The 20,793-nt window shown below is 39.3% G+C and overlaps 1 protein-coding gene across 3 annotated transcripts in view; it reads right to left on the bottom strand.

Moving 5' to 3' along the window:
• FCHSD2 (FCH and double SH3 domains 2) overlaps nucleotides 1–20,793 on the bottom strand; it is a 339,951-nt gene that overhangs the window by 97,502 nt on the left and 221,656 nt on the right. For all 3 annotated transcript variants that reach the window (XM_032166892.2, XM_032166893.2, XM_032166894.2), the window contains exon 9: nucleotides 10,919–11,041. In XM_032166892.2, the coding sequence (XP_032022783.1) occupies nucleotides 10,919–11,041 (123 nt within the window). The remainder of the gene's footprint in view (nucleotides 1–10,918; nucleotides 11,042–20,793) is intronic.

A 20,793-nucleotide genomic window follows, 5' to 3' on the forward strand; every position in this document is an offset into this window, starting at 1 on the left:
ATGAGAAATGTCTATTCAGATCTTTTGCCCATTTTTAAATCAAGTTATTAAATTTTTTCCTATAGAGTTGTTTGAGCTCCTTAAATATTCTCATTATTAATCCTTTGTCAGATGGATATTTTGCAAATATTTTCTCCCATTCTGTGGGTTGTTGCTTCACTTTGTTGATTGTTTCTTTTGTTGTGCAGAAACTTTTTAACTTGATGTGATCCCACTTGTCCATTTTTGCTTTGGTTGCCTGTGCTTGCAGGGTATTACTCAATCTTTGCCTAGTCCTATGTCTTAGAGAGTTTCCCAGTGTTTTCTTTTAGTAGTTTCATAGTTTGAGGTCTTAGATTTAAGTCTTTAATCCATTTTGATTTGATTTTTGTATATGGCAAGAGATAGGGGTCTTAATTCTTCTGCATATGAATATATCCAGTTTCTCCAGCACCATTTATTGAAGAGATTGTCCTTTCTCCAATGTATGTTCTTGGCAACTTTGTAAAAAATGACGTCACTGCAGATAGGTAGATTTGATTCTGGGTTCTCTATTCTGTTCCACTGGTATTGTTTTTATGCCAGTACCATGCTATTTTGGTTACTATAGCTTTGTAGTATAATTAGAAGTCACACAATATGATTCCTTCAGTTCTTTTTGTTCAGGATAGCTGGATAGCTTTGGTTATTCTGGGTCTTTTGTGGTTCTATCAAAATTTTAGGATTGTTTTTTCTATTTCCGTGAAGAATGGCACTGGTATTTTGATAGAGACTGCATTGAATCTGTAGACTGCTTTGGATAGTATAGACATTTTAAGAATATTGATTCTCCCAATCCATCAACGTGGAATAGCTTTCCATTTGTTTGTGTTCTCTTCAATTTATTCCTTCCTTCCTTTTTGTTTTTTTTTTAAATGGAGTTTTGTTTCGCTTTTGTTGCCTAGGCTGGAGTGCAGTGGCATGATCCCGGCTCACTGCAACCTCCATCTCTTGAATTCAAGCGATTCTCCTGTCTCGGCCTCCCAATTTCTTTCATTGTAAGAGACCTTGCACTTCTTTGGTTAATTCCTATGTATTTTAATGTACTTGTAGCTATTGTAAATGACATTACTTTCTTGATTTATTTTTCAGAATGCTTACTGTTCACATATAGAAATGCTACTGATTTTTGTATGTTGATTTTGTATCCTGCAACTTTACTAAAGGTGTTTATCAGTTTGAATATTTTGGTGGAGTCTTCAGGTTTTTCAAAATATAAGCCTATATCATCTGCAAAGAATAATAATTTGACTTCCTCCTTTCCACTTTGGATGCTCTTTCTTTCTTTCATCTGACTGCTGTAGCTAGGACTTCCAGTACTATGTTGAACAACAGTGGTAAAAGTGGGCATCCTTGTCATGTTCCAAATCTCAGAGGAAAGGCATTCAGTTTTTCTCCATTCAGTATGATACTCATTGTAGGTCTGTTATACATGGCTTTTATTGTATTGAGACATGTTCCCTCTATACCCAGTTTATTGAGGGGTTTTGTCATAAGGGGAGGTTAAATTTTATCAAATGCTTTTTCAGTATCAATTGAAATGATCATACAGTATTTGCCCTTCACACAGAGTGATTTGTGTATGTTGAACCATCCTTGCATTCTTGGGACACATTCCACTTGGTCATGATGAATAATCTTCTTAATGCATTGTTGAATTCAGTTTGCTAGTATTTTGTTGAGGATTTTTGCATTAATGTTCATCAGGGATACTGGCTTGTAGTTTTTATTTTTTGATGGGTCTTTGTCTGATTTTGGTATCAGGGTAATGCTGGCCTCAGAGAATGAGATGGGAAGTATTCCCTCCTCCTCTATTTTTTGGAATTGTTTGAGTCAAATTGGTATTAGTTATTCTTTAAATGTTTGGTAAATTTCAGCAGCAAAGCCACCGAGTCCCAGGCTTTTCCTTGCTGAGAGACTTTCTATTACAGCTTTGATCTTGTTACTTGTTTCTTCATCTCTTCAGGTTTTGAATTTCTTCATGGCTCAGTCTTGGTAGGTGTATTAGTCCATTCTCACATTGCTATAATGAACTACCTGAGACTGGGTAATTTATAAAGAGAAAAGCAGTTTAATTGACCCATGGTTCTGCAGGCTGTACAGGAGGCATGGCTGGGGAGGCTTCTGGAAACTTACAATCATGGCAGAAGGCAAAGGGGAAGCAGCTGTGTCTTACATGGCAGGAGCAGGAGGAAAAGAGAGAAGGGGGAGGTGCTACACACTTTTAAACAACCACATCTCATGAGGACTCACTCACTACCAAGAGAACAGCAAGGGGGAAGTCCACCCCCGTGATTTAATTACCTCCCACTGGCCCCTCCTCCAACATTGGGGATTATTATAATTTGATGAGATTTGGGTGGGGACACAAATCCAAACCATATTGATAGGTTTTATGCATCTAGGAATTTATCCTTTTTTTTTTTTTTTTGAGACAGAGTCTCAGTCTGTTGCCCAGGATGAAGTGCAGTGGTGCAATCCTGGCTCACTGCAACCTCTGCCTCCCAGGTTCAAATGATTCTCACACCTCAGCCTCCCAAGCAGCTGGGATTTCAGGCATGTGCCACTACACTTGGATACTTTTTGTATTTTTAGTAGAGACAGGGTTTCGCCATGTTGGCCAGGCGGATCTCGAACTCCTGGCCTCAAGTGATCCACCCACCTTGGCCTCTCAAAGTGCTGTGATTACATCTGTGAGCCATCACACCCAGCCCTATTTATCCATTTCTTCTGGGTTTTCCAATTTATTGGCATATATTGTTCATAGTAGCCTCTAATGGTCCTTTGAATTTCTGTGGTATTGGTTGTAATGTCTCCTTTTTCACTTCTGATTTTATTTATTTGGTTATTCTCTCTTTTTTTCCTCACTAGTCTGGCTAAAGGTTTGCTGATTTTCAACAGTCAAGCCGAGGGCCAAATTACGAAAGGACTCCCTTTCACAACAGACATACAAAAAAAAAAAACAAAAAAAAAACACCTAGAAATAAAGCTAATAAGGGAATTGAAGGACCTCTAAAAGGATAACTACAAATAACTGCTGCTCAAATAAATTAGAGATGATACAAACAAATGAAAAAACATACTATGCTCATGGACAGGAAGAATCAATATCATAAAAATGGCCATACTGCCTTAAGCTATTTATTTATTTATTTATTTTAGAAAGAGTCTCACTGTTGCCCAGGTTAGAGTGCAGTGGCGTAATCTCAGCTCGCTGCAACCTGCGCTTCCTGGGTTCAAGTGATTCTCCTGCCTCAGCCTCCCGAGTATCTGGAACTACAGGCATGTGCCACCACGCCTGGCTAATTTTTGTATTTTTAGTGGAGATGGGGTTTCACCATGTTGGCCAGGCTGGTCTTGAACTCCTGACCTCAAGTGATCTGCCCACCGTGGCCTCCCAAAGTGCTGGGATTACAGGTGTGAGTCAGGTGCCCAGCCTGCCCTAAGCAATTTATAGATTCAATGCCATTCCCATTAAACTACCATTGACATTCTTTGCAGTACTAGAAAAACTATTTTAAAATTCATATGAAACCAAAAGAGTCTGAATAGACAAGGCAATCCTAAGCAAAAAGAACAAAGCTAGAGGCATCACGCTACCCAACTTCAAACTATACCACAGGGCCACAGCAACCAAACAGCATGGTACTAGTACAAGAACAGACACATAGACCAATGAAACAATAGAGAACCCAGAAATAAGACTGCACACCTAAAACCACCTGATCTTCAACAAACCTGACAAAAAGCAATGGGGAAAGGATTCCCTATTTAATAAATGGTGCTGGGATAACCGGCTAGCCATATGTAGAAAATTGAAATTGGACCCCTTCCTTACACCACATACAAAAGTCAATTCAAGATGGACTAAAGACTTAAATGTAAAACCCAAAACTATAAAAACCCTAGAGGAAAACCTGGGTAATACCATTCAGGATATAGGCATGGGCAAAGATTTCATGATGAAGATGCCAAAAGCAATTGGAACAAAAGCAAAAATTGACAAATGGGATCTAATAAAACTTAAGAGCTTCTGCATAGCAAAATAAACTATCAACAGAGTATAAAGGCATCCTACAGAATGGGGATTTTTTTTTTTTTTTTTGCAAACTAAGCATCTGACAAAGGTCTAATACCCAGCATCTATAAGGAACTTAAACAAGTTTACAAGAAAAAAACAAACAACTTCATTCAAAAGTGGGCAAACGACATGAACAGACACTTTTGAAAATAAGACATACATGCGGCCAGCAATCATATGAAAAAAACTCAACATCACTGATCATTACAGAAATGCAAATCAAAACCACAATGAGATACCATCTCACACCAATAAGAATGGTTATCAATAAAAAATTAAAAAACAACGGATGCTGGCAAGGTTGTGGAGAAAAAGGAACACTTTTACACTGTTGGTAGGAGTGTAAATTAGTTCAACCATAGTGGAAGACAGGGTGGCAATTCCTCAAAGACCTAGAGACAGAAAAACCATTTGACCCAGCAATCCCATTACTGAGTATTTCCCCAAAGGAATATACATTGTTCTATTATAAAGACATATGCCTGCTTATGTTCACTGCAGCACCATTCACAATAGTAGAGACATGGAATAAACCTAAATGCCCACCAATGATAGACTGGATATAGAAAATGTGGTACATGGCCGGGCTTGGTGGCTCATGCCTTTAATCCCAGCACTTTGGCCAAGGTGGGTGGATCACCTGAGGTCAGGAGTTCAAAACCAGCCTGGCCAACAAGGCAAAACCCCATTTCTACAAAAATACAAAAATTAGCTGGGTGCGGTGGTGGGCGCCTATAATCCCAGCTACTTGGGAGACTGAGGCAGGAGAATCGCTTGAACCTGGGAGGCAGAGGTTGCAGTGAGCCGAGATCACGCCATTGCACTCCAGCCTGGGTGAAAGAGCAAGACTCTGCCTCAAAAACAAAAAACAAAAAGAAAAGAAAAGAAAAGAAAATGTGGTACATTTACACCACAGAACACTATGCAGCCATAAAAAAGAATGAGGTCACGTCCTTTGCAGGAACGTGAATGGAGCTGGAGGCCACTATCCTTAGCAAACTAATGTAGGAACAGAAAAGCAAATACCACATGTTCTCATTTATAAGTGGGAGCTAAATTACGAGAACACATGGGAACAACGCACACTGGGGCCTACCAGAGGGTAGAGGGTGGAGGGTGGGAGGAGGGAGAGAATCAGGAAAAATAACTAATGGGTACTAGGCTTAATACGTGGGTGATAAAATAATGTGTACCAAACCCTCCATGACACAAATTTACCTACGTAATCTGCACATCCTGCACATGTACCCCTGAAATTAAAATTAAAGGGAAAAAAAAGGTTTATCAATTTTGTTAATCTTTTAAAAAAAGTAGCTTTTCATTTCATTGACCTTTTGGTACACAACTTTTTTTTTTTTTTTTTTTTTTTTTTTAAAGAGACAGGGTCTTGCTCTGTCGCCCAGGCTAGAATATAGTAGTAGCATGATCACAACCTGCTGCAACCTCCAATTCCCAGGCTCAAGTAATTCTCCCACCTGGGCCTCCCGAGTAGCTGGGACAACAGGTATGCACCACCATGCCAGGCTAATTTTTAAAATTTTTTTGTAGAGATAGGGTCTTGCTATGTTGCCTAGGCTGCTCTTGAACTCCTTAGCTCAAGCAATCCCCCCACCTTGGCCTTCCAAAGTATTGGGATTACAAGTGTGAGCCACTGTGCCCAGCCTCCTTTGTTCACTTTTAAATTGGGCTGTCTCTGATGTTGAGTTGTAAGAGTTCTTTGTATATTCTGAATATGAAATTTTTATCAGATATGTGATGTGCAAATATATTCTCTCATCATTTGGGTTGATTTCACATTCTTAATAATGTTCTTTGATTCACAAAAGCTTTTAATTTGATACAGTCTAATTATCTATGTTTTCTTTTGTTACTTGTGCTTTCAATGTCAAACCTGAGAATGCACTGCCAAATCAAGGTCATAAAGATCTACCTCTGTTTTCTCTTATAAGTTAGATCATTGATCCATTTTGAGTTAATTTTGTGAGGTAAGGGTTCACAACTTCATTGAACTTCATTCTTTTTTTTTTTTTTTTTTGAAGCGGAGTCTTGCTGTGTCGCCCAGGCTGGAGTGCAGTGGTACGATCTCAGCTCACTGCAACCTCCACCTTTTGGGTTCAAGCGATTCTCCTGCCTCAGCCTCCCAAGCAGCTGGGACTACAGGTGCCCACCACCATGCCCAGCCAATTTTTGTATTTTTAGTAGAGACGGGGTTTCACCATATTGGCCAGGCTGGTCTCGAACTCCTGATCTCATGATCCACCCATCTTGGCCTCTCAAAGTGTTGGGATTACAGGCGTGAGCCACCACGCCCAGCTTGAACTTCATTCTTTTGCATGTGGCTACCCAGCTGTCCCAAAACCTTTTTCTGAAGAGAATATTCTTTCTCTATTGAATAGTCATGGCACCTTTGTTGCAAATCAATTGACCATAGATGTTCGGGTTTATTTCTGAACTCTCAATTCTACTTCATTGGTCTATATGTCTATACTTATGTCCATACCATGCTATCTTTACTACTGTAACTTTATAGTAAGTTATGAAATTGGGAAGTGTGAGTCCTCCAACTTTATTTTTTCTTTTCAATATTGTTTAAACTATTCATGGTCCCTTGTAGTTCCATATTAATTCGAAGACTGGGCCGGGTGCAGTGGCTCACACCTGTAATCCCAGCACTTTGGGAGGCCAAGGCGGGCGGATCACTTGACGTCAGGAGTTCAAGACCAGCCTGGCTAACATGACGAAACCCCATCTTGAATAAAAATACAAACAAATTAGCCAGGCGTGGTGGCATATGCCTGTAATTCTAGCTACTTGGGAAGCTGAGGCAGGAGAATCGCTTGAACCTGGGAGATGGAGGTTGCAGTGAGCTGAGCTCATTCCACTGCACTCTAGCCTGGATGACAGAGTGAGACCTTGTCTCAAATTAAAAAAAAAAAAAAAAATTGAGGACTGGCTTTTCCATTTCTGCAAAAAAGGCCATTGGAATTTTGATAGGGACTACATTGAATCTGTAGATCACTTTGGGGAATATTACAATATTAGCAACATGAAATTTCCCAATCCATGAACATTTATTATATGCATTTATTTATGTCTTTTATTTCTTTCAGCAATGTTTTATAGTTTTCAGTGTACAGGCCTTTAACTCCTTTGGTTAAATTTATTCCTAGACAGTTTATTCTCTGAATATTATTGTAGTTGGAATTATTTTCTTAACCTTCTTTTTGGATCATTCATTGATGGAATATAGAGATGCAACAGATTTTTGTGTTTTTATCTTATATGTTGCTAAATGTATTAGCTCTATTAGTTTTTTTAATGGGTTCTCTGAGAGTTTATAAATATAATCATGTCATCTGCAAAGAGAGGTAATTTTAATTCTTCTTTTTCAATTTGGATGCCTTTTATTTCTTTTTCTTACTGAATTGCTCTGGCTAGGACTTCCAGTACAATGATTAATAGCGGTGGTGAAAATGGGTATCCTTGTTTTGTTCCTGATATTAGCAGAGGAAGCTTTCAGTCTTTCATTATTGAATACGATATTGGTTGTGGGGTTTTCACAAATGCTATTATGTTATATAAGTTCCCTTCTATTCTAATTTGCTGAGTGTTTATCACAAAAAAGTACTGAATTTCGTCAAATCTTTTTCTGTGTCTATTGAAATGATCATCAAGTTTTTTCCTTCCTTTTATCTACTTTTTTTGGTTAGACTTCAAGGTATTAAGAACAGTAACACTAGACAATTTAATTTTCAAATAAATGTAGAATAACATTGTTATTTTCTGAATTCTTTTCTTTAAATTTATTTTTTGAATTCTTAAATGAACTTTGTTATTAATTGGTAGGCGTTTCCTTATGGAGACAAAAAGCAAGCACACACAAACAAATTATAAAGGCCAGTAGAGCTATCTTTGGAGTTACTATCCCAGAGAAAATACCTATGACAACATCTGCTTCAGTTACATATACAAAGCATTTCATAAAATATTAAGAAGAAAAGCAAGCTTCATAAATAATTAAAGTTTAACAAAAGCTCCTAGGGCCATCTGTTTCCATTTAGGGGATGAATGATATAGAAAGCACTTTAACATTTACAGTATGTTGGATGAATTACCACCAAAATATCTTTGGGGATATGTCATATTTTGAACAAGGTAATAATAATATAAAATAAAATAAATCTAAAAAGTGTCAAACTTCCCTTTAGGTTGCTTTCAGCAGCATAGCAAGAGCAGCATAACAAGCTCTTCATAACAGAAAAACACATGGCATAAAACTTGTAGGCCTCTTCTGGTACTTGGAACAAAAGGGCACTATATTATTCTTATTAAATTTTTATTCCTACCACTTTCAATTTAAATGTAAGAGCATCTCATTTATTCCTCATTTCTGGGGAGCGAGATACTCACATGAGTGAATGCAGAAAATGAAAGCTTATCTCTTTATGTGTTCAAACTAGTTCATAAATTCTTAATTCATTTTCTATTAAAATAATACAAGCTAAACAGAATATAGTAGAAGATCATGGAAAGCACTATGTGTGAGTGTGTAACCTCAGGCCAAGCCACATAAACTTCTGAGTCCAATTCCCTCCATATAAAATGAACACGGTAATGGCAACCTCATGGGATTCAAGATATATCCCATGCTAAAAGTCTTAAGAAATTGTTAAGTGTGTGTAAAATATTAGCTATCTGTTACGACTATAATGTTTCCTGTTTTATAAACTAAAGGTAGTGTATCCAGTCCAACTTATTCTTGGAAAAAAACATTTCAAAGAATTTTGCTAGAAGATAACCTCTCTGATAAAATTAGAATAAACGTAATTGGATTAAAAACACAATTTATAATAAAATTAGAAATAAAAATGTTGCCCTACCACATATTCCAACTGAATGGAAACTGCAAAACTCATTTCTAAATAATCATGGGTTAATAAGGAGAAAAAAATAGAAATAATAACAAAAGCCCTACATATCACAGAATGCAGTTCAAGCAGAAAGACACTTTTTTTAAAGCTTTAAACAAATTTACTTAAAAACAAGAAAGACTGAAAATATAGGATTTAATAGAAAAAGAAGCTTGAGGAAGAACAATAACATAAACTGTAAGAAAGTAGAAATAATGAATATAAAGGCAAAAATTAAGGAAATAGAAACAACACTGAGAAGCAGAATAAAGGTCATTTTATCTGGTTCTTGGCAAAGATTAATAAAATAGACTGGCAAGTCTGGTCAAAATAAGACAGAGGGCACACACAATATTAAAAACAAAAACAGAGACAATTCTAGAAGCAAACAAGTTTATGACATCAAATCTGATAAATGAAATGGACAATTGTCCAGGAAAATGTAAGTTACCCAAATAGACTGAAAAAGAAACAGAAAATCTAAATGGACAAATAAACATAAAAAATTTGATCACAGCTGGGCACGGTGGCTCATGCCTATAATCCCAGCACTTTGGGAGGCAAGGCGGGTGGACCACATGAGGCCAGGACTTCAAGACCAGCCTGACCAACATGTTGAAACCTTGTCTCTACTAAAAATAACAACAACAACAACAAAATTGTTCACTAGTCAAAAATCAACCACTTCATAGAAGGAACAAAGATAAGATTTTTTTCATAGACTTTTCCCCCAACATTCTTTTCTGAAAAATTCAAATATATATACATTAAAATCAAACAAATTATACAGTAAATACTTATATACATACTATATAGATTCCTCAATTAACGTTTTACTACATTTTCCTTTTCTCTTAGATTTTGGGGGGTGACAATACAGGAAAACAGATATATGACAGGACTTCAAAGCACCAGGCTAGTGATTTTTGTATTTCCGTATCAACCTAGCATTTTTAACACTTTTCTAAACACAGAATCGAGAGCTCTGGTACAGTGAAAACAAGAATATATACACAAGAGGCATTCAGAATGAAGAGTCTGTACTTTTCTTTCCCGTCTTTGGACACTGTCATGTGAAAATGGATATCCTGATCCCTCTCCTAAAAGTATTAGCCAGTTCTCACTCTCCCTGACAAAAAAAAAAAAAAAAAGAAAAAAAAAAAGAATTGAACTGGATCTTTTAAAGTAGCAGTTATGAAATGCATATTTTTAAAAAATGCATTCCTTTAGTCAGGAAACATTTATTGTACATTTAATTTATCAGATAAAAAACATTTACTAACCACAGTAACAATTTATCTTCCAAAGGATAGTTTCATGACTGCAAAACATTTTAATCTATCAAATCTTGAAGAAAAGTCATTACATTTATTTTCTCTGCATACAATGTGACATGTCAGCAAATCTGATGGATCTCAACACTTTTAAATGAAAAGACTGCTATCAAAGAATGACAGCATATAGATAGTAGGGCTTAATTTGAAAAAAACCCCAAGACACTGCTGTTTTTATATCAATTATAAAACGCTCCTTTTCCCCTTGTGCTCTTTTAATACTCTTTGTACTGACACATGACCTGTTGTTTCCCCCATGTGAGCAGAGTGCATTTAAACTTTGAGTAGAATATAAAACTGTTTAAACCCTTCTCAAAGGCAATGCACATGGCAATGGGCCAATGTTCTAAGCTACCTTGTATCAGCACCTCTCTTTTTGCCCTTGGTGCCATCTTCAGCTCATCAACAAGGAGAAGAGAATCTCCTCCAACTTTGTTAGAAGGAATGCTGTTACCAGGAAATTTGTCCATTAATGCGTTCTTCTACTATCACTGGTACCTTCATTTTCTTTGTATGCAGAAATACTTTAGCTTCTAAGTTGGATAACACTACACGTTGCACTAAAGGTAACTTACCTTGCTGGAGTTTTCTAATAAAAACTGGAATGTGTTCTGGACAGCTTGGCATGTTTCTAGCTCAGTCCGGCTGAAGGCTATTAAATAATCCTTGAGATGATCATACACATTCCCATCAAGAGCCTGTAATAGAGGAGGAAATAAAGAAAAAAAAATTACAGTAAAGCCTTGACATATGATATCTTCTGCCTAACAGAAAAGTAGGTATGTTCAGTTTAAAATTTATTATTAATAATAAATGGACAAAAGATACAGATTGTAAGTAAATATGAACAGTTAACAATCACTTGAGAAAATGTTGAATCTCTCTAATAAACAGGAACTAAAAGAGGTAAGATCCAATATTGGTAAAGCTGTGGGAAAACAGGACACAACTTAGAGACAAAATGCGCGGGTTCTGATCTTTGCTCATCTGGTTGGGTGTAGGAGTTAAGTGAAATAATAAATGCGAAAGGATGCAGGTGCAGTGCCTGGAAAAGAGTAGACACTCTATAATAATCTCCTCCATTTTCCCCCAATCCATTATTGGTAGGATTATACATTGGTATATGTATATTTACTAAACAGCAGTGACAGAAAAAACACAATAGAAATATTAAAAAAAGAAAAGTGACTCAGAGATACTGCTTTGGGGAAGAAAACCCAGTGTAATATCTATGAAGGGCTGGAAACATTCTTATTTCCTTAAACATTTGTAACAGGAATCTTTGAAATAAAAAAAAAGGAGAGAAAATCACTGAACATTTGAGGAATGATTAAGCTATGATGTGTACTGTCACCAAAATAAAAGCTGTGGAAACTGTATAGATGAAAAGTATGTATCAAATAATTTTAGTTTAAAAGAACAGAATATACATATGACATATACACTAGCAATAACTATGGAAAAAATATAATAATAATTAATAATAATCAAGGTTCTGAAGTCTTGCCAATCGGTAGAGGTAAAAATTGAGGTAAAATTCACCCAATATAAGTCACCATTTTAATAATTGTAAAGTGTACAACTCAGTGGCTTTTAGTACACTGACAAAGTTGTTTAACAATTTCCATTATCTAATTCCAGAACATTTCCACCACTTCTCCAAAAACACTGTACCTGTTAAGTGGTCATTCTCCATCCCTTCCTTCCTCCAGCCCCTGGCAACCACTAGTCTGCTTTCTACCTCTATGGATTTGCCTCCTCTGGATATTTCATATAAATCAAATCATATAATATATGACTTTTGGTGCCTGGCTTCTGTTGCTCAGCATAGTATTTTCAAGGTTTGTTGATTTATCAGTACTTCATTCCTTTTTACAGCTTAATAATATTCAGTTGTACCACATTTTGTTTATTAATCAGGTGATATAAATTTGCCTTTTCCCCATTTTTTGACTATTATAAATAATGCTGCAAAGTTAAATAAATAAATAAATAAATAATGCTGCTATGAACATTTGTGTACAAGGTTTTGTTTGAGCACCTGTTTCCATTTCTCTTGGGAATATACCCAGGAATGGAATTGCTGGGTCATATGATAACTCTATGTTTAATTTTGAGGAACTGTCAAACTGTTTTCCAGTGACTGCAATATTTTACCTTTCTACTAGCAATGTATGAGGGTTCAAATTCTCCACACCCTTGCCAACACTTATTCTTTTGTATTTTGGTATTTTTTTTTAATTATGAAAGCCATATTAGTGATTAGGAATGGTATATTTTTGTAGTTTTGATTTGCATTTCTCTAATGACTAACTATGTTGACCAACTTTTCATGTGCTTATTGGCCATTTGTATATCTTCTTTGGTGAAAAGCCTATTCAAGTCCTTAACTCATTTTTAAATTAGGTTGTCATGCTGGGTGCGGTGGGTCACGCCTATAATCCCAGCACTTTGAGAGGCCGAGGTGGGCGGAACACAAGATCAGGAGTTCGAGACCAGCCTGGCCAAAACGGTGAAACCCCGTCTCTGCTAAAAATACAAAAATCAGCTGGTGTAGTGGCATGTGCCTGTAATCCCAGCTACTTGGGAGGCTGAGGCAGGAGAACTGCTTGTACCCGGGAGGTGAAGGTTGCAGTGAGCCGAGTTTGTGCTATTGAAATACAGCTCTGGGTGACAGAGCAAGACTCAGTCTCAGAAAATAAACAAACAAACAAACAAATAAACAAATAAACAAATAAGGTTGTCCTCTTGTTGGGTTGCAAGAATCCTTTATATATTCTGGATACTAGATTTTTTACAACATGTATGATTTGCGAATATTTTCTCCCATTTTGTGGGCTGTCTTTTCACTTTCTTGAAAGTTTCTTTTGATGCACAAAAGTTTTACTTTTTTAAAAAAAGAGACAAGGTTTTGTCATGTTTCCCAGGCTGGACTCAAACTTCTGGGCTCCAGTAATCCGCCTGTCTCAGCCTCCCAAATAGCTGGGACCACAGGCACTCACCACTGCATCCGGCTTACAAGTTTTAAATTTTGATGCAGTCTAACTTAGCTATTTTTCTTTCTTTTTTTTTTTTTTTTTGAGACAGAGTCTTGCTCTATTGCCCAGGCTGGAGTGCAGTGGCGCAATCTCGGCTCACTGCAAGCTCTGCCTCCCAGGTTCACGCCATTCTCCTGCCGCAGTCTCCCGAATAGCTGGGACTACAGGTGCCCGCCACCACACCCGGCTAATTTTTTTTTTTTTTGTATTTTCAGTAGAGACGGGGTTTCACCGTGTTAACTAGGATGGTTTCGATCTCCTGACCTCGTGATCTGCCCACCTTGGCCTCCCAAAGTGCTGGGATTACAGACATGAGCCACCACACCCCACCCAGCTATATTTCTTTTGTTGCTTCTGTGTTGGTACTATATCTAAGAATCCTCAATGGAAGTCTTCCATTGTATCTTATGTTTGGCTGTTCCATTAAACTTTTACTATAATTTTTTTTTAAATTATTAAATTCTGTCCCAAAAGCACTGAGTAATAAAGCTGCACCTTCTATAGTGTTTACACCACTAGATGACACCATTGAGCACTTCAAATTTAGGCACAGCAAATATTTTTACTATGATTTCCATGTAATTATGTAACATCACCAGAGATACTACTGGTGTTAAGTCTGAATAAATTTCCTGTATCAGGATATACTTTTCCTGAACTTGTTTAGAAAAAGAAACATACAACATCTTCTGATGTAAGGTTTCTACCTTAGAAATGGTCTTGGTGGACAATCATAACATGATTACGTTTTGGCAGGAAACCAATGGAGTATTTTGAGTTCAGCAAATGGTAACACAGGCATCATGAGCTCAAAAAAAAATAAGGCATGGATTTTAAGGTGAACCAAATACCGACACAGTTTCTATTATCTCAGTACAATATAAACAGTACCCACTGTGCCTGGGCTCTGTGCTAGCTGTATGGGTGCGAGTGAGAGGGAGGAGAAAAGTTGAAAAAAAGAAAATCAAAGTTCTGCTGGTACTTCTGTTTTTGACCTTACTATAACCAGGATCATTTCTGATTATAGATATTTCTCACTAAAGGCATTGTACTTTTAATTTTGATAGAAGTATATCACAAATCAGGAATCATACATTCACTCAGCTTCTTAAATCCTACTTTAAAAATTCTAGCTGGGTACAGTGACTTGTGCCTATGATCTCAGCTACTTGGGAGGCTGAGGTAGGAAGATTGTTTGAGCCCAGGAGTTTGAATCTGCAGTGATCTATGATCGTGCCACTGCACCCCAGCCTGGGCAACAGAGCGAGACCCTATCTTTAAAATAAACAAACAAACAAATACATTTCTAAACACTTTATAAAGACATTCAAGAAGTAATTTGTTGCTACAGTATATTTCACTTCAACAATAAAGCATATATTATCTCATCATGAGATAATAACTGACGCATGTATCCCAGGGTCCACCAGTAGACACGATTTCGAAATGGCTGCCACAGCCTTACCAAAGGGATGGCAGTGGCTGCTGCCATCATGTTGGCTAGAGCAGGGAAACATTGCTGGGGTTGCACACTCCATGGAGCCAGTGGCTCCAGAGCCCTGCCCCTTCTGAGTTGGGACGGGAGCTCCCCAAGTACCACTGCAGTCGCTCAAACTGCACCTGCAGACCCTGGCCTCCTTGGTGTACAGAGCAGGCAGGAGCCCCATCCTCCTCGGAGGGGCTACAGCTGCCCAAACTGCAGCTGTGGATCCGAGCTTCCCTGTGCTCCTGGGGGAGGGCCTGGAAGGGCCCCCTGCCCCTGTCCCTGCTGGCTTGGGGATATCTGTTCCCGCTGCTTGGCCTCTCTCTTCTCCTGGAGCCCACTCTGATTAGCGGGGTTGGGGCTGAGCCCCAGGGCCTTGAATAGCAACGAGAGGCAGAGTCCTGGGCAGAAGAGGGTGGGTTCCCCAGGGAGGGCCTGAAGACTAGGGGCTGGACTGCCAGCCCAGCAGACCAGAGTGGGGACTGGTGGTGCCTCTTCTGGGCCTTCCCATGGCTGCCCATAGACCAATCCGCACACACTTCTTCCATTCCGAGGTCCACAAAAGCCCTGCGCTCAGCCAGAGCAGGGCAGAGGATGGCCAGAGGAGGAAGAGGGCAGAGAGAGGATGGGATGACCATTCGCAGAGAGGAGTATTCTCTCTGCTAATAGCTGGAGACAACGGGACGGCCAGCTGCAGAGAGGAGTACTCTCTCCATTGAGAACTGCAGAGACAACTTGCCAGCAGAGAGGGTAGCTTCAGAGACCTACAGAGACATCCCAATGACTTGCCTGTGGACAAAAGCCACCCTCTTTAGGGCCTCCTCTCTGCTGAGAGCTGAACACTCCAAGGGACAATATGCCTACAGAGAGGAGCTACCCACTCCTCTGAGCTGTTTTAACAGTAAATAAAACTCTTCTTTACCCTTCACTTGTCTGCCTACCACATACTTCCAGGACACAGGACAAGAAGTCGGGCAAAGGCACCATGGCCACAGAGGTTTCTAGGCAGAAAAACTGGCACCCCAGAGATCCCGTAACAAAAGGAGGTTGATTAGAAATACTGAACTTTTGTTGATAGTTTTGAATTTAGATGTAGAAGCATCTTTCTTCACTTAAGTTGGAAGAATGTCAACCAGAATTATACAGATGTGCATTATTTAACATGAAAGAGTTAAAAAAACGGCAACTTGGTGCACTAGTAGTACCTAACTACTTACATGAAAAGGATTTACTTCCAACAGGGATTTGAACCATTCTTTTTTAAAAGGCACATCCCTACTTCATAGTAATAAATCCTAGTTTTTACTGTCTTAACAGTTCACAAGCACAAAACAAATGTATTTCAGTCCTGCCCTCTCTTCTTTTCTGGGTAGGCAAAAAACCCTGTAAGCCTTTAAGGGTAAGGAAGATCCTTCAGATACGAGCTGCCTTCCCTTTTCTAAGGTCTAACTAAACCAGATGTTCTCAACTTTAAGTATGCCTGAGAATCACTGCAGAGCTTATAAAAACAGATTGTTTCAGGGCAGTGAGGCTATTCTGTATGATACTACAGTGGTGGATACATATCATTATACATTTGTCTAAACTGAGAATGTACAATACAAAGAATGAACCCTAATGTAAACTATGAATTTGGGGTGATGATGGTGTCAGTGTAGATTCATCAATTGCAACAAATGTGCCACTCTGATGGGGGATGTTGATAGTGGGAGGAATTGTATGTAGGGGAAGCGAGTGTAAGGGAAATCTCTGTACCTTCTGTTCAATTTTGCTGTGGAACTAAAACTGCTCTAAATAATAAAGTCTGCTTAAAAAAACAGTAACACAAATTGCTGGGCCCCACCCAGAGTCTCTGATTCAGCAGGCTCAAGACGGGCCCTAAGAGTCTGCATTTTCTAACAACTTGCCACTGGCCTGGGACCATACTTTGAAAACTACTGGACTGCACAGTTACTTTAGCTGACTAGGTTGAGCATTTATGTGGACTTAGATTCTAGTGACCCTCTGGAAGGAGAGTGGCTACAGGCAGAGAAGCCTACCATCCCGAATAGGGTCAAGAGCACCAATAGGTACTGTTATTGTAGACGGATCAACAGCTGTTTTCAACCGGGAATCATGCTCTATTTCAGATGTGAGACAGGAACGAGCTTGAGCTCTGAAATCAGTTGGATGTGGGTTAGAATCCCAGAGCTTTTACTTACTTTATCATGTTGATGGTTTTCTCATTTATAATTAGGGAAAGTGGGAGTACCACATACTCAACAGGACATAGTGAAGATTAAATAAGGTAAAGGATGTGGTACAATGTTAAGTCTTTCTTGCCTTGCTTTAAAATCATCAATGCATTGGCCACATATTGATAATGGTTAAAGCTGGATAATGAGGGGTGTGGAGCCAAGATGGCTGAATAGGAACAGCTCCGGTCTACAGCTCCCAGCCTGAGCGAAACAGAAGACAGGTGATTTCTGCATTTCCGTTTGAGGTACCGGGTTCATCTCACTAGGGAGTGCCAAACAGTGGGTGCAGGACAGTTGTTGCAGCGCACTGTGCGTGAGCCAAAGCAGGGCGAGGCATTGCCTCACTCGGGAAGCGCAAGGGGTCAGGGAGTTCCCTTTCCTAGTCAAAGAAAGGGGTAACAGACGGTACCTGGAAAATCAGGTCAGTCCCACCCTAATACTGCACTTTTCCAACGGGCCTGGAAAATGGCACACCAGGAGATTGTGTCCCGCACCTGGCTCAGAGGGTCCTATGCTCACGGAGTCTCACTGACTGCTAGCACAGCAGTCTGAGATCAAACTGCAAGGTGGCAGCGAGGCTGGGGGAGGGGCGCCTGCCATTGCCCAGGCTTGCTTAGGTAAACAAAGCAGCCAGGAAGCTCGAACTGGGTGGAGCCCACCACAGCTCAAGGAGGCCTGCCTGCCTCTGTAGGCTCCACCTCTGGCGGCAGGGCACAGACAAACAAAAATTCAGCAGGAACCCCTGCAGACTTAAATGTCTCTGTCTGACTGACAGCTTTGAAGAGAGTAGTGGTTCTCCCAGCATGCAGCTGGAGATCTGAGAACGGACAGACTGCCTCCTAAAGTGGGTCCCTGACCCCCGAGCAGCCTAACTGGGAGGCACCCCCCAGTAGGGACAGACTGACACCTCACTCGGCCACGTACTCCTCTGAGACAAAACTTCCAGAGGAACTATCAGACAGCTGAATTTGTGGTCTCACGAAAATCTGCTGTTCTGCAGCCACCGCTGCTGACACCCAGCCAAACAGGGTCTGGAGTGGACCTCTAGCAAACTCCTACAGACCTGCAGCTGAGGGTCCTGTCTGGTAGAAGGAAAACTAACAAACAGAAAAGACATACACACCAAAAACCCATCTGTACATCACCATCATCAAAGACCAAAAGTAGATAAAACCACAAAGATGGGGAAAAAACAGAGCAGAAAAACTGGAAACTCTAAAAATCAGAGCACCTCTCCTCCTCCAAAGGAATGCAGTTCCTCACCAGCAACGGAACAAAGCTGGATGGAGGATGACTTCGACGAGTTGAGAGAAGAAGGCTTCAGACGATCAAACTACTCCGAGCTATGGGAGGAAATTCAAAACAATAGCAAAGAAGTTAAAAACTTTGAAAAAAAATTAGACGAATGGATAACTAGAATAACCAATGGAGAGAAGGGCTTAAAGGAGCTGATGGAGCTGAAAGCCAAGTATCGAGAACTACGCCAAGATTGCAGAAGCCTCAGTAGCAGATGCGATCAACTGGAAGAAAGGGTATCGCTGATGGAAGATGAAATGAATGAAATGAAGCGAGAAGGGAAGATTAGAGAAAAAATAATAAAAAGAAACGAACAAAGCCTCCAAGAAATTTGGGACTATGTGAAAACACCAAACTTACGTCTGGTTGGTGTACCTGAAAATGACAGGGAGAATGGAACCAAGTTGGAAAACACTCTGCAAGATATTCTCCAGGAGAACTTCCCCAATCTAGCAAGGCAGGCCAACATTCAGATTCAGGAAATACAGAGAACGCCACAAAGATACTCCTCGAGAAGAGCAACTCCAAGACACATAATTGTCAGATTCACCAAAGTTGAAATGAAGGAAAAAATGTTAAGGGCAGCCAGAGAGAAAGGTCGGGTTACCCACAAAGGGAAGCCCATCAGACTAACAGCTGATCTCTCGGCAGAAACTCTACAAGCCAGAAGAGATTGGGGGCCGATATTCAACATTCTAAAAGAAAAGAATTTTCAACCCAGAATTTCATATCCAGCCAAACTAAGCTTCATAAGTGAAGGAGAAATAAAATACTTTACAGACCAGCAAATGCTGAGTGATTTTGTCACCACCAGGCCTGCCCTAAAAGAGCTCCTGAAGGAAGCGCTAAACATGGAAAGGAACAACCGGTACCAGCCCCTGCAAAAACATGCCAAATTGTAAAGACCATTGAGGCTAGGAAGAAACTGCATCAACTAACGAGCAAAACAACCAGCTAACATCATAATGACAGGACCAAATTCACACATAAAAATATTAACTTTAAATGTAAATGGGCTAAATGCTCCAATTAAAAGACACAGACTGGCAAACTGGATAAGCAGTCAAGACCCATCAGTGTGCTGTATTCAGGAAACCCATCTCACGTGCAGAGACACACATAGACTCAAAATAAAGGGATGGAAGAAGATCTATCAAGCAAATGGAAAACAAAAAAAGCCAGGGGTTGCAATCCTAGTCTCTGACAAAATAGACTTTAAACCAACAAAGATCAAAAGAGACAAAGAAGGCCATTACATAATGGTAAAGGGATCAATTCAACAAGGAGAGCTAACTATCCTAAATATATATGCACCCAACACAGGAGCACCCAGATTCATAAAGCAAGTCCTGAGTGACCTACAAAGGGACTTAAACTCCCACACAATAATAATGGGAGATTTTAACACCCCACTGTCAACATTAGACAGATCAACGAGACAGAAAGTTAACAAGGATATCCAGGAATTGAACTCAGCTCTGCACAAAGTGGACCTAATAGACATCTACAGAACTCTCCACCCCAAATCAACAGAATATACATTTTTTTCAGCACCACACCACACCTGTTCCAAAACTGACCACATAGTTGGAAGTAAAGCTCTCCTCAGCAAATGTAAAAGAACAGAAATTAGAACAAACTGTCTCTCAGACCACAGTAAAATCAAACTAGAACCCAGGATTAAGAAACTCACTCAAAACCGCTCAACTACATGGAAACTGAACAACCTGCTCCAATGACTATTGGGTACATAATGAAATGAAGGCAGAAATAAAGATGTTCTTTGAAACCAACGAGAACAAAGACACAACATACCAGAATCTCTGGGACACATTCAAAGCAGTGTGTAGAGGGAAATTTATAGCACTAAATGCCCACAAGAGAAAGCAGGAAAGATCCAAAATTGACACCCTAACATCACAATTAAAGGAACTAGAAAAGCAAGAGCAAACATATTCAAAAGCTAGCAGAAGGCTAGAAATAACTAAAATCAGAGCAGAACTGAAGGAAATAGAGACACAAAAAACCCTTCAAAAAATTAATGAATCCAGGAGCTGGTTTTTTGAAAAGATCAACAAAATTGATGGACCGCTAGCAAGACTAATAAAGAAGAAAAGAGAGAAGAATCAAATAGATGCAATAAAAAACGAAAAAGGGGATATCACCACCGATCCCACAGAAATACAATCTACCATCAGAGAATACTACAAACACCTCTATGCAAATAAACTAGAAAATCTAGAAGAAATGGATAAATTCCTCAACAAATACACCCTCCCAAGACTAAACCAGGAAGAAGTTGAATCTCTGAATAGACCAATAACAGGCTCTGAAATTGTGGCAATAATCAATAGCTTACCAACCAAAAAGAGTCCAGGACCTGATGGATTCACAGC

Source organism: Hylobates moloch, unplaced genomic scaffold, assembly GCF_009828535.3.
Source record: "Hylobates moloch isolate HMO894 unplaced genomic scaffold, HMol_V3 SCAFFOLD_11, whole genome shotgun sequence".
NCBI lineage: Eukaryota > Metazoa > Chordata > Mammalia > Primates > Hylobatidae > Hylobates > Hylobates moloch.